Genomic DNA, 21,385 nt, shown 5'->3' with positions numbered 1-21,385 from the left:
ATTGTATTTTTTTTTTTAAGAATATAAAAAATTATTAACCTAAAGAAGAGATACAAGAAAAATAAAAAATTCACCAAAAAATTGAGAGAGAGAGAGAGAGAGAGAGAGAGAGAGAGAGAGAGAGAGAGAGAGAGAATATTTTTTTGTGAGGGAAAAATATGCATAGAATGGAAGAGATAATGACGAATTTATAGTAATAGGGTGTGAATAAGAAGAGACAAAAATAAAGGAAGATGAAGGGAAATAGGAAGAATGATATTAATGTAGAGAGTAGTAGGGAGATGAAAAGGTAAGAGAGGGAAAAAGGTTGGAGAAGTAGTGGGGAAATGAAAAGGTAAGAGGGAGAGAAAGGTTGGAGAAGTGTAAATATTAAAAAAAAAATGTTAAAAACAATTATAGGAAATTTGAAAAGAAAAAAGATAATGATGTGGACGTTGATGTGGCTCAATTAAAGCGTAGCAACAATATATGCTACGATTCAGCTTATATATATATATATATATATATAAATTTATTTAATTGTTATGATAATTGTATGGATTGGGATAAGAATTATGATAATTGAATGGATTGAGATAAGTATGAGTAGAATTCAAATAGATAACATATAAGATTTTTTTTCCCCCAATTAGTTATATATATATAACTTTTTTGGTTTTTTAAAATAGTATATTACTTTTTAAACCAATTTGTGTTTTTTTTTTTTTTTTTTTTTTTCATTTTAAATTATGTAACTAAAAGATAGAGGTATTTTAGAGAGTTTTAAGATTTGTGTAAGAATATTTTAGTACAAAAAATGGTAAAACCCAAACAGAAGAATCCTGTAATTAGTAGTAGTATATATATAAACTTTTTTTTGAAAGAACTTATTTCTATTGGTTTATGGACTTAAAAATTAAATTAGACAATTATATATATTTTTTTTAAAAGATAAAACTTTAAAAAATTGTACAAACTAAATAAATTGAATAAAAAACAAAAATTTATCATTCCACTCATTCAAACGCACACTAATAACCAATCCATAAAAGGGATTGAATTATAATAGGAGAAAATTTGACTCCTCAAATGAAAGGTGCTCAAATAACCCATTCAAGGGTGTCTACTTTACTTTCGAACTCAATTGGGAAAAAAAAAAAAACTAATAAATCAATAATACAAATTTAGATGGATAAAGAAAATAGATGGGAAGAAAAGAGAAAAGAAAAGAAAAGAAAACAGCGACACTTAATTTGTAAGCATCTATAAATATCATCCTCCAAATATTCCAATGGGTCAAAACCAATCACAAAAGTATTGAAATTTGAAAACAACCGATGTCCACAATGTGCCATCTGACGCAGACTTTCCTTGACCCACCGCATATTCGCGAACTAATTCCTGGACCATACATTCCCAATTTACCAAAATACCCTTTTGCCCCCACCACTGCCCTGCACTGCACCCTCAAAAGATCCGAAGATTCAACATTGCATCATCAATAATGTAATAGTCGCATAAAGCAGCTATATGCAAAAAAAGTTTTGTCTACTAGAGTTACTTTTATTATTAACTTTTGAAAAATGCAAAATAGATAGATATGATTAACTCTAAGTAATTGTTAACAAGACATTTAATATTTCAATTGGAAGTTAAGGTTCATGATTCATTCCTATCCATTGATCCTATTCATGAGATGAGACATGATTGATAGTGAGAAAGGTGATATCAACTAATTGTATAATTTTCCCTTCTTTTGTGATTGTTATTTTCTCATTATGTAGATCATCCAACATGGTCAAAATATAGTGGCTGAGTACATCTAATAATGAAGCTTGCTGGTTCAAATTGATGATAAAACTTTTAAATGATCATGTAGTGCATTTTGTAAAGCCAATTGGGATGCAACACCACAGCTTTCTTATAAACTGGGTCTCTTAAAACTCTTGTAAGATTGTTCTTCCACAGCCAAGATGGGCAACTTTGAAAAAGTTAAGGGGACCCTTGGACATATCTTCGAAAGATGTCTTTCAAATAATGGAGATAAACAAACAAAAATACAAAGTGATAAGGAGAGAAAGAAAAGGAGGGTGTTTCTTACATGCTAAGCTCCTCTCCTCTCATCGACCTTCCTTTTTCTTTTATTATTATTATTTTTTTTTTCTTTTATAATAGGTTTAGATTATTCACTGATTTTACTTTTATCCTCTTATCTCTTTCTCAAAATTTACTTGAGGGAAAAAAAGGTACTTTATTCATGCATAACAGAAGAGCTTAGCTCAAAGAGATTTTACTTTTAAGAGAGAAAAAGTAAATACTACTCGTCTTTAACGCAATGTTTACTTCCCAATTTGCAATGTTTCTTGTCATTTTTTCAAGTCCTAGCTCCTAACTCTACCATGAATTTAAAGGCCATACAGTTTCTAAAACGTGACAAAATAACTATTTGTCCCTCTACCATGAGTAAAGCTTCTATCCATCCAATACTCGTGCACCAAACTAATATGTGGCCATTTTTTAAGGCATGCACTGGAAGTTAGCCAACCCTATTACAATGGTAAAGGAAGAAAACATTTTCTCCCTTGTCTTTTGCCAAAAAGGAATAGTTTTTTTTATTATTTACATGCTGATTGCTGGCAGATTCAATCAAGTAATATTTCCTTATCTTTAATGTCCCCAAATGCACCTCATGAGCATTTCTATTGGTCCTTCAAGTCAGGCAATTGTACACGAACTTTCAGAAAAATCAAACTCGCTAGAGCAACTTTGTTTTTATGACATGTTGCAAGTGAGAAAACAACATCCATTGTTCAAATATTTGGGCTTGCCGAAGTTTGAAAAAGAAAACTCGGAAATTTGATCCCCTGAAGAAAGCAAAGGAATAAGCAACTCAGCTAGGTTGAATAATCTTAAAACAAAACAAAGATTTTCGTTCTTTTCTTTATATTTTCTTTGCAAGAAAAAAGGTAAGAGATTTCGGTGCATGTTTGTACCTTTATTTGCTGTAAATTTATTTGCTTAAAGGTAAGATATAATATGACTGTAAATAAATAAGTTGGGATATTTATTTAAAACCACCTTTTGTGGTCGGCCAACAAGTTAGCCAAACCCCTAATTTTACTAAAAACCAAATTCATTTCTCTGTTGGGCATAAGGGAGATTATGACACTGTTGACCTTTTAGCCCAAAGAAAAGAATAGACAGCCATGACTGTAGTACAAGTAATGGAAGTGGATCCGCCCAATTCCTTGAAAGGGAGAGATCCTCTAATGAATGTGGAGATTGCTTTTGGAAAAAAACTTTTATGAGTTTCTTCAATAAGTGGTCATTTTTACACCCATGTATTAAAACTTCAACAACATACTTCTCCCCTACCTAATTGAAAGATTATCACTGTCAAACCCCACTTTATAATTACAATGAAATTGCACCAAAACTACCCTATGCTCTCTCTCTCTCTCTCTCTCTCTCTCTCACATACACACAGATAAAACACAAATGTACCCACCGAGAATCTCTTCCTATCAAAGCCATATGACTAAGGGGGCCACTTCACACTACCAAACATTACACGCCATGTGTGTCCAGCATATGTTTCTGTCTTCATACTCCAAATGACCATCTCATAGTCACAACTCACAACTCACAACTCATCTTCACCACCTCCTCCTCTTCTGTCTTCTCTCCCCCTATCTATCTCTCTTTTCTTTTCCCCACCTTTCCTGTCTTCTTCTTCACTCCTACTCTTTTCACCACCCACCTTTCTTTTCATCACAAAAACAGTCCACACTCCACAGTGAAGCTCCCCAACTAGCTACAACCACAATGGCCAGACTGGTAGTAGAGATTCAAGATGCAAGTGACCTGATGCCAAAAGATGACCAAGGCTCTGCCAGTCCCTTTGTAGAAGTAGATTTCGATGGGCAGAAACAAAAGACACAAACCAAGCATAAAGACCTCAACCCCCAATGGAATGAGAAGCTAGTGTTCAATGTCAACAACCCCAGAGACCTTCACAACAAGACCATTGATGTGATCGTGTACAATGACCGAAAAGGCGGCCACCACAAGAACTTCCTCGGTCGTGTCAGACTCCATGGTTCCTCCATACCTTTTCAAGAATCTGAAGCCATTATCCAGCGCTACCCGCTTGATAAACGTGGCCTCTTTTCTCATATTAAAGGCGATATAGCTCTCAGAGTTTACGCGGTTCATGACTCATCTGCGTCTCATGCTCCTCCACCACAAGATGGTGGTGCTGAAGAATCAAACACAGTACCATTGCAAGAGATAAATACTAATTACAAGCCTGAAGAAGTACTAAAAGAAGAAGAAGAAAGGAGGGCTGAGGGAATGAAGAAGAAGAAAAAGGAAAAAGAAGTGAGAACTTTTCACACTATAGGAGCCGGGACACATGAACACCATCACCATCCAGCTACACAACCTTCAGTGATCTCTGGCGGTGGATTCGGGGGGTTCGATAAAAGCAATATTGGTGGATTCGGGGGGTTCGAGAAAAACAGGCCAAATACTGGTGGATTCGGGGGGTTCGAGGGTAACAATTTGACGAAGGAAAAGGAAAAGGCAGCGGCTGTGGCTGAGACCAAGGCCGCTTTTGCACGAGCAGGGCCGGCTAGTATGTTTCACATGCAGGTTCCGACGAACCCGGAATTTGGATTGGTGGAAACTAGGCCTCCCTTGGCAGCACGTCTTCGGCGCAGAGGAGACAAGACATCGAGTACTTATGATCTAGTGGAGCAGATGTATTACTTGTATGTGAATGTGGTTAAGGCCAGAGATCTTCCTGTCATGGATGTTACAGGAAGCCTTGATCCTTATGTGGAAGTGAAGCTTGGGAACTACAAAGGGCAAACGAAACCATTGGAGAAGAACCAATACCCGGTGTGGAACCAAGTTTTTGCTTTCTCACAAGAGATGCTGCAATCCAGTGTCCTGGAAGTGATTTTGATGGATAAGGATTTAGTGAAAGATGATTTTGTTGGGAGAGTTAGTTTTGATCTTTCTGAAATTCCTCTTCGGCTGCCACCAGATAGTCCTTTGGCTCCTCAGTGGTACAAATTGGAGGACAAGAAAGGGGTCAGGTACAATTCAGGAGAAGTAATGCTTGCGGTTTGGGTAGGAACACAGGCTGATGAGGCCTTTCCCGATGCATGGCATTCTGATGCTCACAACATAAGCCATTCAAACATGTCCAATACACGATCCAAGGTTTATTTCTCCCCCAAACTATACTACCTTAAAGTTGAAGTAATTGCAGCTCAGGATCTTATTCCCACCGAAAAAGGCCGAGCTCCAGAAATACATGTGAAGGGAGAGGTTGGGAATCAGCTGAGAGCCACTATTCGGAGTAGCCATAATCGAATGAACCCTGAATGGAATGAAGAATTCATGTTTGTGGTATCAGAGCCTCTTGAAGACTTCATAATTATTACTGTGGAGGACAAGGTAGGACCTGAGGTTTTAGGCCGGTTGGTCGTATCAGTAAGAGATGTTATGCACAGACATGACCACCACAAAGCACCCGAAGCCCGCTGGCATAATCTGCACAGGCATCTTGAAGTAGACACCGACAAGCAGAAAGACAAGTTTACCAGCAAGATCCTCCTTAGAATCTATGTGGACTCAGGTTATCATGTTCTTGATGAGTCCACGCATTTCAGCAGTGATCTACAGCCCTCCTCCAAACACTTGAGAAAACCAAGCATCGGGTTTCTTGAACTTGGGATTCTGAGTGCAAGGAATTTGCTTCCAATGAAGGGAAAGGATGGTGGGACTACAGATGCATACTGTGTGGCCAAGTACGGCAACAAATGGATTCGGACTAGAACGCTGCTTAACACACTGGCTCCTCGCTGGAATGAGCAGTATACTTGGGATGTTCATGATCCATATACTGTAATCACTGTTGGTGTTTTCGATAATTGCCATGTTAATGGAAGCAAAGAAGAAACAAGAGATCAAAGGATTGGGAAGGTAAGAATTCGACTATCGACTTTAGAAACTAATCGGGTTTATACCCATTATTATCCATTGTTGGTTCTCCATCCATCTGGTTTGAAGAAACATGGTGAGCTTCATTTGGCATTGAGGTTCACTTGTACTGCTTGGGCTAACATGGTGACACAATATGGAAAACCTTTGCTTCCAAAAATACATTATATTCAACCCATATCTTTTAAGTACAAGGATTGGCTTCGCCACCACGCAATGCAGATTGTGGCAGCAAGGCTAGCTAGATCAGAGCCACCCCTCCGGCGTGAAATTGTTGAGTACATGCTTGATGTAGATATTCACTTGTGGAGTATCAGGAGAAGCAAAGCCAATTTTTCTCGCATCATGTCTCTGCTTTCAGGGGTTGGAGCGGTTTGTAAGTGGATCAACGAAATATGTTTCTGGAGAAACCCGATCACAACATGTTTAGTGCACGTCTTGTTTTTGATATTGGTTTGCTACCCAGAATTGATCCTGCCTACGATTTTCCTCTACCTATTTGTGATCGGAATATGGAACTATCGGTTCAGGCCAAAGCAGCCACCTCACATGGATGCACGACTATCACAAGCAGAGTTTATACTCCCAGAGGAATTGGATGAGGAATTTGACACATTCCCAACTTCTAGACCTCCAGATATTGTAAGGATGAGGTATGATAGGTTGCGGAGTGTGGCAAGTAAGGTGCAATCTGTGGTTGGAGATTTAGCATCACAAGGGGAAAGGGCTCTAGCTTTATTAAGCTGGAGAGATTCAAGAGCTACAGCAATCTTCATCATCTTCTCATTGATCTGGGCTGTGTTCATATATGTCACTCCTTTCCAAGTAGTTGCAGTGCTGGTTGGGCTGTACTGGCTTCGACATCCTCGATTCAGATCAAAGATGCCTTCTGTACCCGTCAATTTCTTCAAGAGGTTACCGTGCAGGTCAGATATGCTACTTTGAGATGAAGGCTATTATCAGTTTATTATTCATTTACTTAATTCTCGTGAACAAAAGATGGTTCAGTAAATTAAACCATCAAATTCGTAGCAGCGTAAGACAGAAGGATATGCAGCAATGTTGCTTTTGCCCTACTATCCTCGCCCAAAATAATATTTCAATTTTTCCTGGATATATGTACATTCTAGCTTTCATCAATCTTATCTATGGAAACAATCATTCTTTCTTGTAACCTGGGGGAAAAACTCATTCTTTCTCGCTCCAATTCTAGGTTCTGTTGAATGAATGAGTAATCAATTGGTGTATCTACCGAGCAGTAATCAATGACCAAGGGTCAGCCTAATAACTATGGCTGCCCAGTCTCAAGCAGTTTTGAGAACCAAGATTAGAGGAAACTGAAATGATGAGAAAAACATTCAGCAGTGTGGCACACCTACTAAAAAATGTTAGTAAAATACATGCATCTGAGCTATCCAACATAACAATCATATAACAAAACTCACTTCCAAAAAAATTGTTGAAACAAAATTCTCTTTCTGCTCCCACAGAAACGGACAAATACAATCAAAATTCTTTAATTGGACGCCAGAGTCCTAACTGCAAGATGAATCAGTAAAGCCATGATTGTCAAGAAACTTACAAATATTCCAACCAAAAGAGCCTTATCGACAACACCCCATACACCCATGCTTCCCTGGGCCCATTCTTGCTTTTTCATGGATCCCGAGGCAATTTCGCACTCCACTTTTTTGTGCACATGGTTTTTCCGCTTCCTTAGTAACCATCCAATCAGATTTCTGCTGTTTAGATCTTCTGCAAACATGGAATTCCTTGAAACAGAACTTTCTTCATGAGTAGTTGGTCCACAGCTTTCTTGTCCACAAGGACAAGGTTCTGGCTCTCTTGTACATGCACAACTTTCAGCAGGGTTAGAGCATGGTGAACATTTAGCCTGACTAGGCTTATTGTTTCTTAAAGATGATTCATCATTGATATGGTCGATGGCCTCAATCACTTCTCCAAAAACTGACCACCTTCCCACACTTGTTATCTTCACAATAGCTGAGGTTCCAAGCATACTTTCAGGAGCAATTACTAGCACCTGCACATATCCCTTGGTATGGCCAACCTTGGCAATGAAGGAACATCCGGTTAGAAAATAGAAATATTATACAGTAAATTGACATGTGATAATGTAATGTGGAAAAATACAACCCAACTAACCAAATCCCCTTCCCTAGCCACAATCCTATTTCTCGCCTCCATCCCTCACCTTCCTCACCCACCTAACCCCATTACAATGGTCACCAGCGATGCAAGACTCGTTTCCTATCATGCCTGCCAGATATCCATGTTAGCCACCCTCATCCGCCAAATCTCTTCCTTCACATCCTCGACAAGCCAATTCTATGAATCCAACCAATTCCGACCACCCTTCAAAATTCAGTCAATACGAGAACCCTTCTCATTCCGTGTTGGTTATGGATTTTCAAGACCCTATCACATTGGGTTGAGTGGCGGATTGATGGAGAACCCGACCTATTATGAGCTACTACTGGCTTCTAAATTTAGTTTTTTCTTCTTCTTCTTCTCTTTTTTCTTTTCTTTTGCTTTTGTTCTTTTAAGTTGCAAGGTAGGTTCCCCTTTTTTTTTTTATATCAAAAAGTTGTAGGATTTCTTTTATTCTTTGCACAAGTAGACACATATTTAGTTCAAGAAAAATAAGACAGCAACCCCTTCAAATAAAACACTAAAAAAAGGTCGTACCCAATGCACAAGAATCCAACTTTTGCAGGGTTAGGGAGAGGCAATTGGTAGGCAACCTTACCCCAATTATTTTTTTGATAGGCTGATTCCCAGACTCAAACCCATGACCTGTTGCTTATGGTGGAAAGCACTTGCCATCGCACCTAGACCCGACCTCTTATACTAACCAAAACAAATATTAATATGCCATCAAAGCAACTATAATCAAGCTTTGTACCTATCCAAAAAAAAAAAAAAACTATAATCAAGCTTTGTAATGCTGGAAAAGTAAGCTGAAACCATACCCTTAACCCCCACCAGAATACAAGATGCACATATGGAATCCAAAAGCACCGAAAATGCATTCAAACACTTGCCCAGTCTTACCAAGTGAATTCCGTCGGTTGCAATTTCAGTTATCCAAATTCTTTCTAGTCTACCCTCCATTCCATTGTATGGTGTGAAAGCTTCAAAAACAGAAGTCAACTCACGGCTTCGTTTCTTCACCACATTACTTGGGACCTTCTTCATCCTTGCGGCAGGTGTCCCTAAATTTAGAATGAAGAAAAAGGTTAGAACATAATTTAAAATTGCTTTTAGTATCATAGTTCAAAATTCAAACAAACTGTTAAATGCCTATGAAATCTGTCAGGCAATGTGTCACCACAGTCCCACATGGACAAGGTTAGTGCATATATTTATAAGTTTGTCATTTGTTGAGGGTATAGTACAAGCAAATTCAGGGTGGGGTTCAATGTGATACAGCTCATCAGCTGCATCTTGATACTTTTTCTTTCTTTCTTTTTGCTTTTTGAATAATCTCTAGTATGTTGAGGATCCATAGCAACCCCATAGTTTTGGGACTAAAGGTTTTGTTGTTGTTGTTTGGTGTTTCCTTTCCTTTTGGTAAGGCCAGAACCCATCCAATCTGCCTGCATTCATGCCAGGATTAGTAATTACACTGAGTCGTATTTGCAGTTTTGCATCACTCCAAATCCTTATTTTCTAAAATAAATACAATTGATCAAGGAATTACTGAAAACTGGGAGTCATTTTTTTCTCCTTTTCCCAATGGTTCGGAACAGTGGTAGTAAGATACTAAACTTAATTTAGCCATGTCTAACGCATACAAATTATGGTGGTCATGCACCTTCACAAAAGATAAATCAACATTTTTCTTTCAGATGCCCTGCAACATATCATTTGCAATCCAGAGGAAAATGCAGCTATTTGCCATCAAAACAATGTCACAACTCACAACAGAAACATGCTAGAAAATCACAACGGAATTATCATGGCTATATAGCATGATAAGCAGAATGATGAAATCTGAGAGTGCAGTACAATTTCATGAACAGCATACCTGGTCGAGGATAAAACTGAGATATATGAACTTGAGGGAACTTGTATTCCTTGACAAGGCTTACAGTTTGAGCAAAATCTTCATCCGTTTCACCTGAAAAAAGCCAAAAGAAATTATTATTGGCTCCTAAAGCACAATCTAACTAAAAATCTAAAATGTTTATTGCAAAGCGTGATCAATCTCTAAAGGTTTCCCCAAGTTCATGTTGTAAATAACTTCCAAAACATTTCCATTTATTATAAAGAATTCCAGTATGACAATGACCAATTCATATTTTTCCAACGAGCATTGATATTCCAGTATCAATTTTTGTTTTCAAGAATTTCCAACTTAGACAAGAAATTTGCTAATTGCTTCTCAAGTGGCATACAATTTCAACATAGCTGCATGTTCTTACATTAAATGCTTTGGAGCACACTATCGACCTTCAACTTATTCTACTTGAGCAGTAACCATTTAAAAAAAGGGTAAATTACACCAACCCAGAGTTGGTAAAAGAATCAAGTGTACTTCAGCACAAATGCCTCTTAGAGCCTAGGCGCAAAGCAAAAGCGTGTGCTTGGTTGAAGTAAACCACACATTTTTCAAACACAATATATAATAACCTCTAATAAAAAGGTTCATAGCATATAATAAATAAATAAAACAATAAATCAAAATATTAATATATTTTGCCAATGAGCTAAAATAGATAGTACAATTGCATGAAGTCTATAAGTTCAAGTTCCACACAAGTTCTTTCAATTTCTTAAAACATTTATATAGTAAATTTGAAAACAATTATCAATGGACAGTACAATAATAATCTAGTCATAGAAAGTTTGTACCTAACATTTTATATAATCCTCTTGTGCTTATAAAAATCACAACTACAATAGCTATGATCAAAAGAAGTATATGATTCAATCAAAATATATCCAAAATACAAAGACCAAACAGCAAAAGAGCAGTAAATTATCATGGTTCATGTCTTTTGATATGTAAACAATTTTTTTGGGTATAATATAGCACCTTAAGAATGGTGTTTTTGCATGTCATTTCATTCAAGATTGAGCAATAAATTTTAATGATTCATATATTTTTTAACAAAAAAAAAAAAATTAAGAAGTGTGCTTAGGCTCATTTCATTAAATGAGTTTTGCTTCGACCAACCAAAGTGCTTTAGACATTGGAGCCTTAAGCTTTAAGCGCACTTTTAACAACATTGAACCAAACTCCCATAAGGATTATTGAAATGACACTCCCTGCCCAAACTTTTTTATATATGCCACTGCCCCCTTGTGGTTTCCATAAATGCAACAGTTAAGTTCATTCCCTTATAGTGTTACTTCACTAAAGAATATTCCTTTGTTTTTTAAACAAGATTCCTACTCATTTGTACAAACCTCAAGGGGCAGAGTTTTATTTATACAACAGCTCAAGCACCTAGTTTCATTTCTCGTCCATAGTTTGGTTAGGACTCTCTTAAAAAAAATTAATTTTTTTTTAAGAATGTCATGCATGGGATTATTTGTCTCATTTATACAAACCTAAAGAGGGTAGCGTCATCTTGTCCAACATTTGGGGCAAAGTGTTATTTTGCAAAACCTCAAGGGAGGTTGATGAAATTGATCCCCCCCCCCCCCCCCCCCCCCCCCCCCCAAAAAAAAGAAAAAAGAAAAGAAAAGGGAAACCCAAGCACACAAAATAATTGCGAAAGCAAATAGAAGTACAATGCCTTAGAAACCACAATTACTTACCAGGAAATCCACATATGATGTCAGTTGCTATCTGCATCCCAGGCACAAGCTCAATCAAGGTATCAACCACAGTCCTAAACTCACTCACAGTATATTCCCGATTCATTGCCTGAGATAATAAGAGTATCGAACGGTCAATTGTATAAAAAATCAACAAGCACAGGAATTCTAGGCAATAATAGTTGATTAACCTCAAATTTATAAATACAATTTTTTGAAGGGGGAGAGATCTCAGGGAGAAGTATAAGCATTAGCAGCAATAAAAAAAATGGTGTCATTTCTTCTGTTAGGATTTACATTCAAGACGGCATCACTCCCAGATTGAACTGGTACATGTAGAAACGAGTACACACATGGGTGACGCAAAACCTCTGCTATCTCTTTCAAGTGCTCGAGAATAAAAGGAGGATTTGTCATCCCAATCCGAAGCATTGTGCTTGCATCAGGAGGAAGCTCAGCAACAATAGCATTCAACAAAGTTGGAAGATTGACCCCAATGTCACGACCTAAAAATTTTCCAAAAACCATAGTTATTCAACAAAAAAAATTACAACTGGTGTCTTAATTTTTCTTTTAATTTGGTAGTAATTTGTCTACCTCAGGCCTAAAATAAGTCTTATGATGTTAAAAATGAAAATGGACATAAAGAAAATGTCGAGTATAGCATTCAAATATAAATTCTCTAGGTAAGCATTTAACCTGGAGCACTGTAGCTCAAGCAATGTAAATTGCTCCATATTATGTGAAATTTACATATCATTTTACCTATGATTAACACAAACTACTTTTAAAAACTCCAATATGATCTTCATGAATAGACACTGCAGAAACAGAACTTGCTTCATATTCGCAAATACTTTCACATGGTAACACAAAAAATGGTGATAGAAAGATCACTACAAATTACCGTAGGCTCCAGTATCTTCACTGCTCAACCATATCTCCTTAACTCCATCAGCTATTACAGTATTCACACGCCCGACCTGCCGCATTAAACTACATATAAAATCTAAACCTAATTCAAATAAATAATGAACACCCATGTCATGAACTTACAAGGCTATCAATCGTGTAGCTCCCTAAATGACCACGAGCATGCTTTGTCTTGCAATAGGTGCAAGCACCTAAACAACCAACATTAATTGGAAGAATCTCGACAAACTTGTTCTTTCTCACCTGTTAGAAAAATTAAGTTAAAGGCTACTCTCTAATAAGCCAATTCAAGGGAATTGTAACAGATGCAAAGCCAGCCTTTTAGAAAAACAATGAAACCAAAGAAAAGCCAACAATTTGATAGAAATGGATTAAAACAATAAAAAAAAACCTTGAACACAATAATGTGATATACAGCAATAGAAATCTACAATTCGCACCTTTGGAAGGTCAAGAGCAGGCAATGTCTTGCGGTTCAAAAGCCGCACCTCATGACCTTTCAGGGTCTCTTCCACAACTTCAACCACACGGTCAATTTGCTGGACTCCAACTATACTGACCCCTTCAAGCTCTTTCAAGTCTCGACTTCCTTGTGGCACACATCCAGCCACCACTAGGGGCTTTTTTGCATTTTTGCATTTTGCTATTAGAGTGTCCATGGCAGACTGACTTGGGGATTTAACTGTGCATCTGCATCAGTTAATATATATCAAAAGTTTGGTGGTTACAGGCAAAGTTTAATTTTTTTATTTATTGGTAGGTTATATATATATATATATATATATATGGGCAATGAGCCAATAATCTTACCGTCCACCTTACTCTTATAAGGGGAGGTGATGATGCCATTTGAGGCAAAGCTCATTGGTGGTGGTTCCAAGCAAATTTGACAATAAATGTTAGAATCTCAGGAATCAATCAGTTCAAACAAATATTCCTACTTATTGGAAGCCTTTTTTTTTTTTTTTTTTTTTTTTTCAATTTCTCCCAAATAATGCCCATAATTAGTATTTCTTTCATATTTTTTTGAAAGACATTCAAGTACAAATTGCAATATATGTACCTATATATTTGCACATATGGATATCTATGTTGACTATGCATGTATAAATGCTGACTCAACCCTTTTGAAGTTCCAACCTTATCATCACAGTTTTCTTGATTGAAGTTTTCTTGAAATTCATCAAATTAGCGTAGAACTCTTTCACATGATTGTCAATTGTCAATTCTAAGATCATCCACATGTATTAAATCATATGATTTATTAAATCATTTAAATAAATCACATGACTATTAAGTAGGTCATGTGACTAAAAGTACACGTAGATAGTTTTTTAAGGTGACACATAGTGCATTGGAGGAACTATCCTCCAAAAGACATAGTGACTATTTTGGAGGAAAAAATCTGCCCTGTCCTTTCTTATTTGATTTAGGGTTTTTGCTTTGCTCAGCACCATCCCTTTTCTAAATTGCAAAGCAAAATACCAGTAAAGAGATATTTGATGAGATAACATTAACCAAATTTAAAAATCCTTTGGGTGGTTCTGTACTAAATTTTCCTAATAAAAAATATTAACCATTTGACAACTAAGACACATGACCTTGATGATTCTTTATGATTCCAGCAGCATTCAACCACTCTTTAAAGAACTTAAGGTTTGCTACAAAATATGAAACTTATAGATGTCCTCAGAAGAATTGTAAGACCAAAAAAAAAAAAAAAAAAAGTTAAATATGAGGGGAAAAGAAATGATGCTCACGTATTAATCAGCCACAGGTCTGCTTCCTCAGGACTGTCGCTTAATGAATAACCAAATGCAGAAAGTTGACCAGCCATATACTCACTGTCACTCTGAGACAGCAAAAATAATGTAAAGAAAACAATTAACAAGATTTAAAATAAAAATAAATAAATAAATAAAAAAAGTCTGCACAAATACTTGTTGATGAATGAAGTAAATGGAGGTGATACCAGCTTTGATCTCATTAAGAAATCACTAACCTTGGTGCATATATATATATAGAGAGAGAGAGAGATACCAGTACTACAAGGCTGGTAGGAAAAAAGGGAGATAATTAACCACTGGAGCTAATTTATACATGAAGTTACCCTTTTTGTGCATTTAAATAAACACTTTCTCTACTTTAAAAACAAAAATAAAAAATAACATGAATGCATTCATTTGCAAAACCTAACATTTGTCTATATAATATCTTTAAAAATAACAATAATAGATAAACCTTTTATTCAAAAGGCCCTACCTTGGTGAGGTTCCACATCATTAAAATAAAAAAACTATAGTTTGATTTGAGACTACATAGATTTCAAACCATTATCGCCTAGAATATTTCCTTGCACGTACTCCTAACAAAGAAACAAATGTTTCTCTAATCTTTAATATCTATACCTCTTTCCCTCCTTCACAGATCCACGAAATGAATGCAGCCAGCAGCAGTTTCCTTACATTTTCCATATACATGGCCATCAAACTCCTTCAACCACATCCTATTATCCCCCAAGGAATGTATCGCAGAAATCATTCACTCAAAGATTAGCCAATGTTGAAGACCAAAACTGCTTTAAAAAACTTCCACATACCCACCGAAAGTGTGTTCTCAACTAATTCTCCTTGTCGCCAAAGAGCCTTGTAACTCAATTGGTTGGCACCTCCTGGTGTTTCCAATAGAAACATCCAGGTTCAAATCCCCCAAACCCCCCAACCATTGAATTATAAAATAAATAAATAAGTAACTAATTCTCCTGGTCACCTGATAATCTTACTTAGTTCCACCATGTGCCCAAAAAAAGTTCATAATAGTAATGACATTTTCTGATACTTCATCTACAATTAGCTTTAGAATTTTTCAAAATGTGAAAATATTTCATTTCTGATAATCAAACTGCCATGGGCTTAACACCACCTGCTTTCCTCCAATATCTTTTCCATCCAGTTGGCTCACAAAAACAATAAGGCCCTAATTACTATAATTCAACAGCAATCTCTCCTGCAATTAAAAAGGCCCTAATTATGAAACTAAGCAAGTGGGTCCAAAAAAAAACCTGGTTGTGTGAGCACCCAAAAGTCTTGATATATATTGTCTGCAAAAAAATAAAAACATTTTAAGAAAACAAAACAGGAAAGATAAGAAGAGAGAGAGAGAGAGAGAGAGAGAGAGAGACCTGAATGCCAGGGATTTGAGAGAGTTTAGCATCAGGTTTGGTGGGGTTGTTGTTTTTCTTCTTGGGCTTGAGTCCAACAGAAGACAATGGCAATCGAAAACCAGGAGGAGCACCACCGGCTCCGACGACCAGATCCTCTATGTCTTCCATTTTTTACTTTCCCTCGTACCCCAGCTATGCTTCTTTCCTTTACTGTGTTAATTGTTAGGCTTACGTTTATATTTATTATATAATAAATTGGAGGTATTGTGCAAATCAGCTTCCTTCAACCATTCAAATTAGTTAGTTAGGCACGTTTTCAAACAATTTAGAAAACTAACATCTCGAGTTTTTGAAACTCGAGATCCATATTAGAACTCGAGTCTGCTTTAGATCTCGAGTCTTTAAAACTCGAGTTTCATGCAAAAAAAATTTAACCTATAGTGGCGTTTTTAAGACTTACAGTGACGTTTTAAAACCCTATAGCGACGTTTTCCTGCAAAATTTTTTTTTATAAGTACAGGTTTAAGGAGTCCTATAGTGGCGTTTTTAAGCCCTATATTGACGTTTTATAGACCTATAGCGGCGTTTTTTGCAATTTATAAAAATCGAGTCTCTAAAACTCGATTTTCAGCGCAATTTTTTTTCTCCAAATCGAGACTTAAAAACTCGAGTTCCATCTGGAACTCGAGTTTTAGATACTCGAGATGTTATTTTTCAAAATTGTTTTGAAATATGACAATTAACTAAATTGTTTAATATTTATTGTTATTTTTAAAAAAAATTCTAATAAATTGGGCTCAGTTTGTGACTTTGGTTTAGCCCTCAAACCCTTGCAGCACTTGAGTGGAGCCTGCCTAACTTATATGCTGGGTTTGCAAAATCCCAAAAATAGCTTTCCACACGTTGGGTCAGAGTACAATTTCTTTTTATTTTTTCTTTTTTTTTAATAATAATTTGATTGTTACTGTATGCTGGTCGGATTAGGCAGGGCGATGAATTTCAACCAATCTGCCATTGGCAAGTTCGAAAATTTCCAGGCCGCAACGACGATTTTAAGAAATTATATTAGGATAGTTGTTAAGAAACTTAAATTATACAAAATTTAATAAAAATAAGACTTGAATTTATCAGCATAAAAAATATATAAAATAAAAACACGCAAATAGATGAAATTTTATAATTTCTTATACTAACAAATTGAAAATGCAAAATCTAATTGATGAGAGATAAAGTAAGGACTGAAAATGTTGAGATGAGTGTAATAAAGTAAAAGAGTATTTGAAATGATGAGAGAGAGAGAGAGAGATGAAATCTATTGCGACTACGAGACGAGTTGTTGCGACTGCAAAACTAAGGAGTTAAGGAGAACTCTTTCTCTTAGTGTTGTTTTTTAGAAAAAGAAATTATGGACTATTTTTATGAAATTGGTTGTACGAGTTATGGATGTGAATAATTAGGGGTTTTATTTTTTGTTTTTGAATGGGCCTTTTGTTGAATATTTTATTCATTTGTTGTTGTTTGGGCTATTTTTGTTGTTCCTTGGGCTAACTTTTAGAGTTAAGCTAGGGACATAATAAATTGTCACAACAGCTTAGATTTTATTTTTTTTATTTTTTTATTTTTTGAGAATCAAACTGGAACGACTATTATTAATATGTAAGGTTAGCCAGCGTCGGCTAAGAGTACAGGTAAAATGTGGGATGAAACCTCCTCCATCCAAACTACTAAACCGGTAACATGTCTAGCATGTCTAGCAAGGCTATGTGCTACAGAATTCTTATTTCTTTTAACATGAGAAATTCTAAAACTGAGAAAAGATTCTGCGTGCGATTTTATCTCCTCAATGAGGTTACCATGGAAGGCTAGGGACTGCTCCTCCGCTTGAATTGCTCTGGTGATGATCTCCGAATCTCCCTCTAAAATTATCGAGCTAAGGTTGAGATCCCTTGCAAGCATGATGGCTCTTCTTACAGCTGCTGCCTCCACGTCTGCCACTGTCTGAGGAAGAGGAATGTTCTCTGCTAGTGAGGCAAGCACCCCTCCCATGTTGTCACGGACCACAGCTCCTAAACCTGCTCTGTTTGAGTCCCGGAACACTACCCTGTCGTAGTTAATCTTCAGGAATGGAGTTCATGGGGGAGACCAGGTCACTGCTGTGTGGAGAATTGCCGCCTCAGTCGCTGGCTTCGTTGGTTGCACTCGGTTATAATCTTGCAACTGCTGTCGAGCACTGGCAACTATCTGACCGAGTAAAGTTGCTAAGTTATTAACTCTGATTTGGTTTCTTCGATGCCACAACAACCAAATGATCGTGGCGAACAAATCCAAGTCAAGCCCGGCCTCATCAACATGCAGTATGAGTTTTTGGAAATCATCCCAACGGGCTGTGTTCCTGAAGTTCCAACCCGTATCAGTTTCCCAGACTTCGTTCAAACAGGGGCACAGCCACAATGCATGAATCACGTCCTCTGAATGTGCCTTGCAGTGATCACAGATTTCTTCCTAAAGCACAAGCCGTTTGACCAAATTGGTTTTAACAGGGATGGCATTTTTTGCAGCCCTCCACAAAAAGTTTCGGACTTTTGGTGGTACTGAGAGACTCAAAATGATCTTCCATAGTTTCTGTGGTGGGCAGGATTAGTATTAAGAGGGTCCAAATTCTCCTTCTCCTTTGAAAATAGATTATATCCTGATTTAACCGTGTAGGTTCCAGATTGTGTATGAGGCCATATCATTCTATCTCTAGCTGAAACATCACCAAGTGAGATGCCCCGAATCAGTTGAACCTCTTCTGGCTTGAACAAACCATGCAGCAAGTCCACATCCCAGTTTCGCGTTTGGGCATTGATCAAGGAATTAACCCTCACTTTTGGAAAGTCAATCCCCATCGGATTACTCACCCTTGGTGTAGAGGTAGAAGGCAGCCAAGCATCACTCCAAATGCTGATGTCCTTGCCATTACCCACTCTCCATCTCCCTCCTTTTTTCAAAACTTCCCTTCCCTTCAATATGTTGAGCCAAGCATATGACCCTTTGGCTGAATCCGAGGCCTCCAAGATAGAGCAATTTGGGAAGAACTTAGCTTTGAAAACCCGATAGAAGAGTAAGTTTTCATTGTGAAGGAGCCGCCAAGCCTGTTTAGCTAGAAGAGCATCGTTGAACAAGGCCAAGTCTTTGAAGCCCATACCCCCCTCCTTTTTCGGTTTGCACATAGTGCTCCACTTTACCCAATGGATCTTATGTCTATCTCCTCTTTGTCCCCACCAAAATTTTCTAATAAGGCCCTCAATTTCATTACATAATCCCACCGGAAGTTTGAAGCAAGACATAATGTAGGTGGGAATGGCTTGAACAACGGCTTTAATGAGCACTTCCCTCCCGGCTTGAGATAGCAATTTTCCCCCCCACCCTTGGAGTTTTTTTCAAACTCTCTCCTTGATATATTCAAAACTTGCTTTCTTCATTCTCCCTATCAAAGAGGGCAAGCCCAAATACTTTTCATAGCTTCTAATTTCCGAAACTCCTAGGGCATTTTTGATGTATTGCTTTCTCTCCGGAGTGGTGGATTTGCTAAAGAAAATGGTGATTTTGCTTTTGTTTATGTGCTACCCCGAGTATTTGCTATAGGTATCCAAAAGTTCCAAAACTTTGTCACATTCCTGAGGAGTAGATCTGCAAAATAACAAACTATCATCTGCAAAGAAAAGATGGGTTAGTTTGGGGTCATTTTTGCAAAGTGAGTAGCCATGTATTTCTCCTTGGCCGGCTGCTTGTGAAAAGAGACCATGCAAACCCTCAATGCATAACAAGAATAGGAAAGGAGAGAGGGGATCTCCTTGCCTAATTCCTCGGGTTGGCTTGATCATGCCTTTGGGCTCACCATTCACCAATACAGAATAGGATACTGTTTTTACACCCACCATCATCAACTGGACCCACCTTTCTGTAAACCCCATTCGCCTCATAACTGCTTCCAAGAAAGACCATTCCACTCTGTCATACACCTTACTCATATCTAACTTAACTGTCATATATCCATCCTTTTTGGATTTGTGATTCTGCATGCTATGTAGACTCTCAAAAGCAACCAAAACATTATCAAAGATAAGGCGACTCTTTGTAAAGGCACTTTGATATTCTGTTATGAGATTGGGTAAAACTTTCTTCAACCTATTAGCCAATACTTTAGAAAAAATCTTATACAGTACGTTACAAAGGCTTATAGGTCTAAATTCAGAAACTAATTCAGGGTTTTTTACTTTGGAGATTAGGGAGATGAAAGTATGATTCAAATGACAAGGGAACATGGCTGTATTAAGGAATTGTAAGATAGTAGCTGTTACCTCATCACCAATCAATGGCCAAAAGTGTTGGAAAAAGATTGGGGGCATTCCATCTGGACTCGGTGCCTTGAGAGGGGCCATCTGTTTTACTGCTTCATGTACTTCCCAAGCCTTGAAATCAGCTAATAGCTTCTCATTCATTTGTGCACTAACCCGAGTTTCAATGGTCAGCAAAACTTCTTCAGGAAACGTGGGATTGGCAGAAGTGAAGAGTTCTTTGTAGTATTGGATGATGATATCTGCCACTTCCTCATTATTTGCACTCCATTGCCCATTCGGATTCCTAATCTTATGAATAAAATTTTTCCGATACCTGCTGGTTGCTTTACTGTGAAAAAACCGTGTGTTATGGTCTCCTTGTACTGCCCACTGAGTTTTGGAGTGTTGCAGCCACATTCAGTTCTCTCTATCCAAGAGAATTTCAATTTCACTCTTCAATTCCCTCACCCGAGTGTTCAGCCCCAACTCCATTGCAACTTTTTCAGCCTCAGCTAGTTGTCTTCTCTTTTTTTCCAACTCATTCCTCACATTACCAAACTTCTCACGGCTCCACTTTGTGAGTTCGACACCACACTTCTCAATTTTCCCAAGAATCTGATTGTTGGAATGATCGAATTCATTAGTTAGCCATACGGCTTCAACTGTGTCAGAGCAACCCTTGTCGAACAGCCACATCTCCTCAAATCTGAAAATTTTCTTCTTACAAGCCACCTTCAAATCTGTGAGAGTGATCAGGAGTGGACAGTGATCAGATGAATCCGAGTGAAGATGATAAACTCGTGCCCCTACAAATTTTGTGAGCCATTCATAATTGGCTAATCCCCGATCAAGTCTTTCCCACACTGAATGTCCCGCTGCATAATGCTTGCTCCATGTAAATTGAGGTCCTACAAAACCAAGATCAAGAAACCCACATTCGTCAACAACATCTCGGAAAAGCTGCATTTAGGGTTGTGATCTCATGCTTCCTCCATGTTTTTCATTGCTCCTTAAAATCTCGTTAAAATCTCCTACACAAAGCCAAGGGAGGTTAAAACGGGAATTTAAAAGTCTTAACTTCGCCCAAGCTTCATGCCTCAAATGTGTTACTGGTTCCCCATAAAAACCTGTAAATCTCCATGCACCATCCTTTCCTTTGTTAATAATTGAATCGATATGGTTTTTG

The 21,385-nt window shown here is 37.4% G+C and overlaps 3 protein-coding genes across 4 annotated transcripts; 1 reads left to right on the top strand and 2 right to left on the bottom strand.

Annotated features, from left to right (window-relative positions):
- The first annotated feature begins 3,424 nt into the window (after positions 1–3,424).
- Positions 3,425–7,198, top strand: LOC126713113 (FT-interacting protein 3). Its single transcript, XM_050412760.1, has one exon. The coding sequence runs from the start codon at positions 3,805–3,807 to the stop codon at positions 6,934–6,936; it is 3,132 nt and encodes a 1,043-aa protein (XP_050268717.1). The 5' UTR covers positions 3,425–3,804; the 3' UTR covers positions 6,937–7,198.
- A 136-nt stretch (positions 7,199–7,334) lies between these two features.
- Positions 7,335–16,109, bottom strand: LOC126713114 (uncharacterized). Of its 2 annotated transcripts, XM_050412761.1 has the most exons (11): positions 15,896–16,109; positions 15,776–15,814; positions 14,475–14,566; positions 13,155–13,404; positions 12,838–12,957; positions 12,689–12,764; positions 12,079–12,287; positions 11,782–11,890; positions 10,043–10,135; positions 9,067–9,227; positions 7,335–8,062 (listed from the first exon to the last, which is right to left on the bottom strand). In XM_050412761.1, exons 1-11 carry the CDS (start codon positions 16,043–16,045, stop codon positions 7,508–7,510), a joined length of 1,854 nt encoding a protein of 617 aa, XP_050268718.1. In that variant the 5' UTR covers positions 16,046–16,109; the 3' UTR covers positions 7,335–7,507. The 2 variants fall into 2 exon arrangements, with proteins under 2 accessions (XP_050268718.1, XP_050268719.1); XM_050412762.1 differs by lacking the exons at positions 14,475–14,566; positions 15,776–15,814; positions 15,896–16,109 and adding an exon at positions 13,525–14,419.
- A 4,507-nt stretch (positions 16,110–20,616) lies between these two features.
- Positions 20,617–21,165, bottom strand: LOC126696915 (uncharacterized). Its single transcript, XM_050393675.1, has one exon. The coding sequence runs from the start codon at positions 21,163–21,165 to the stop codon at positions 20,617–20,619; it is 549 nt and encodes a 182-aa protein (XP_050249632.1).
- Between the last annotated feature and the right edge of the window lie 220 nt (positions 21,166–21,385).

The sequence above is a fragment of the Quercus robur genome, chromosome 2 (genome assembly GCF_932294415.1).
Source record: "Quercus robur chromosome 2, dhQueRobu3.1, whole genome shotgun sequence".
NCBI classification, from domain to species: domain Eukaryota; kingdom Viridiplantae; phylum Streptophyta; class Magnoliopsida; order Fagales; family Fagaceae; genus Quercus; species Quercus robur.
This window is presented reverse-complemented; position numbering and strand designations above follow the sequence as displayed.

Bases quoted from the DNA above. Each gene is read 5' to 3' on its own strand.
- LOC126713113 (XM_050412760.1), top strand. From the start codon at position 3,805: ATGGCCAGACTGGTAGTAGAGATTCAAGATGCAAGTGACCTGATGCCA.
- LOC126696915 (XM_050393675.1), bottom strand. From the start codon at position 21,165: ATGCAGCTTTTCCGAGATGTTGTTGACGAATGTGGGTTTCTTGATCTT.
- LOC126713114 (XM_050412761.1), bottom strand. From the start codon at position 16,045: ATGGAAGACATAGAGGATCTGGTCGTCGGAGCCGGTGGTGCTCCTCCT. The intron at 12,958-13,154 runs GTGCGAATTGTA...TTTTTCTAACAG, and splicing joins CTGCTCTTGACCTTCCAAAG to GTGAGAAAGAACAAGTTTGT. The intron at 12,288-12,688 runs GTAATTTGTAGT...GAAAATTTTTAG, and splicing joins TGAAGATACTGGAGCCTACG to GTCGTGACATTGGGGTCAAT.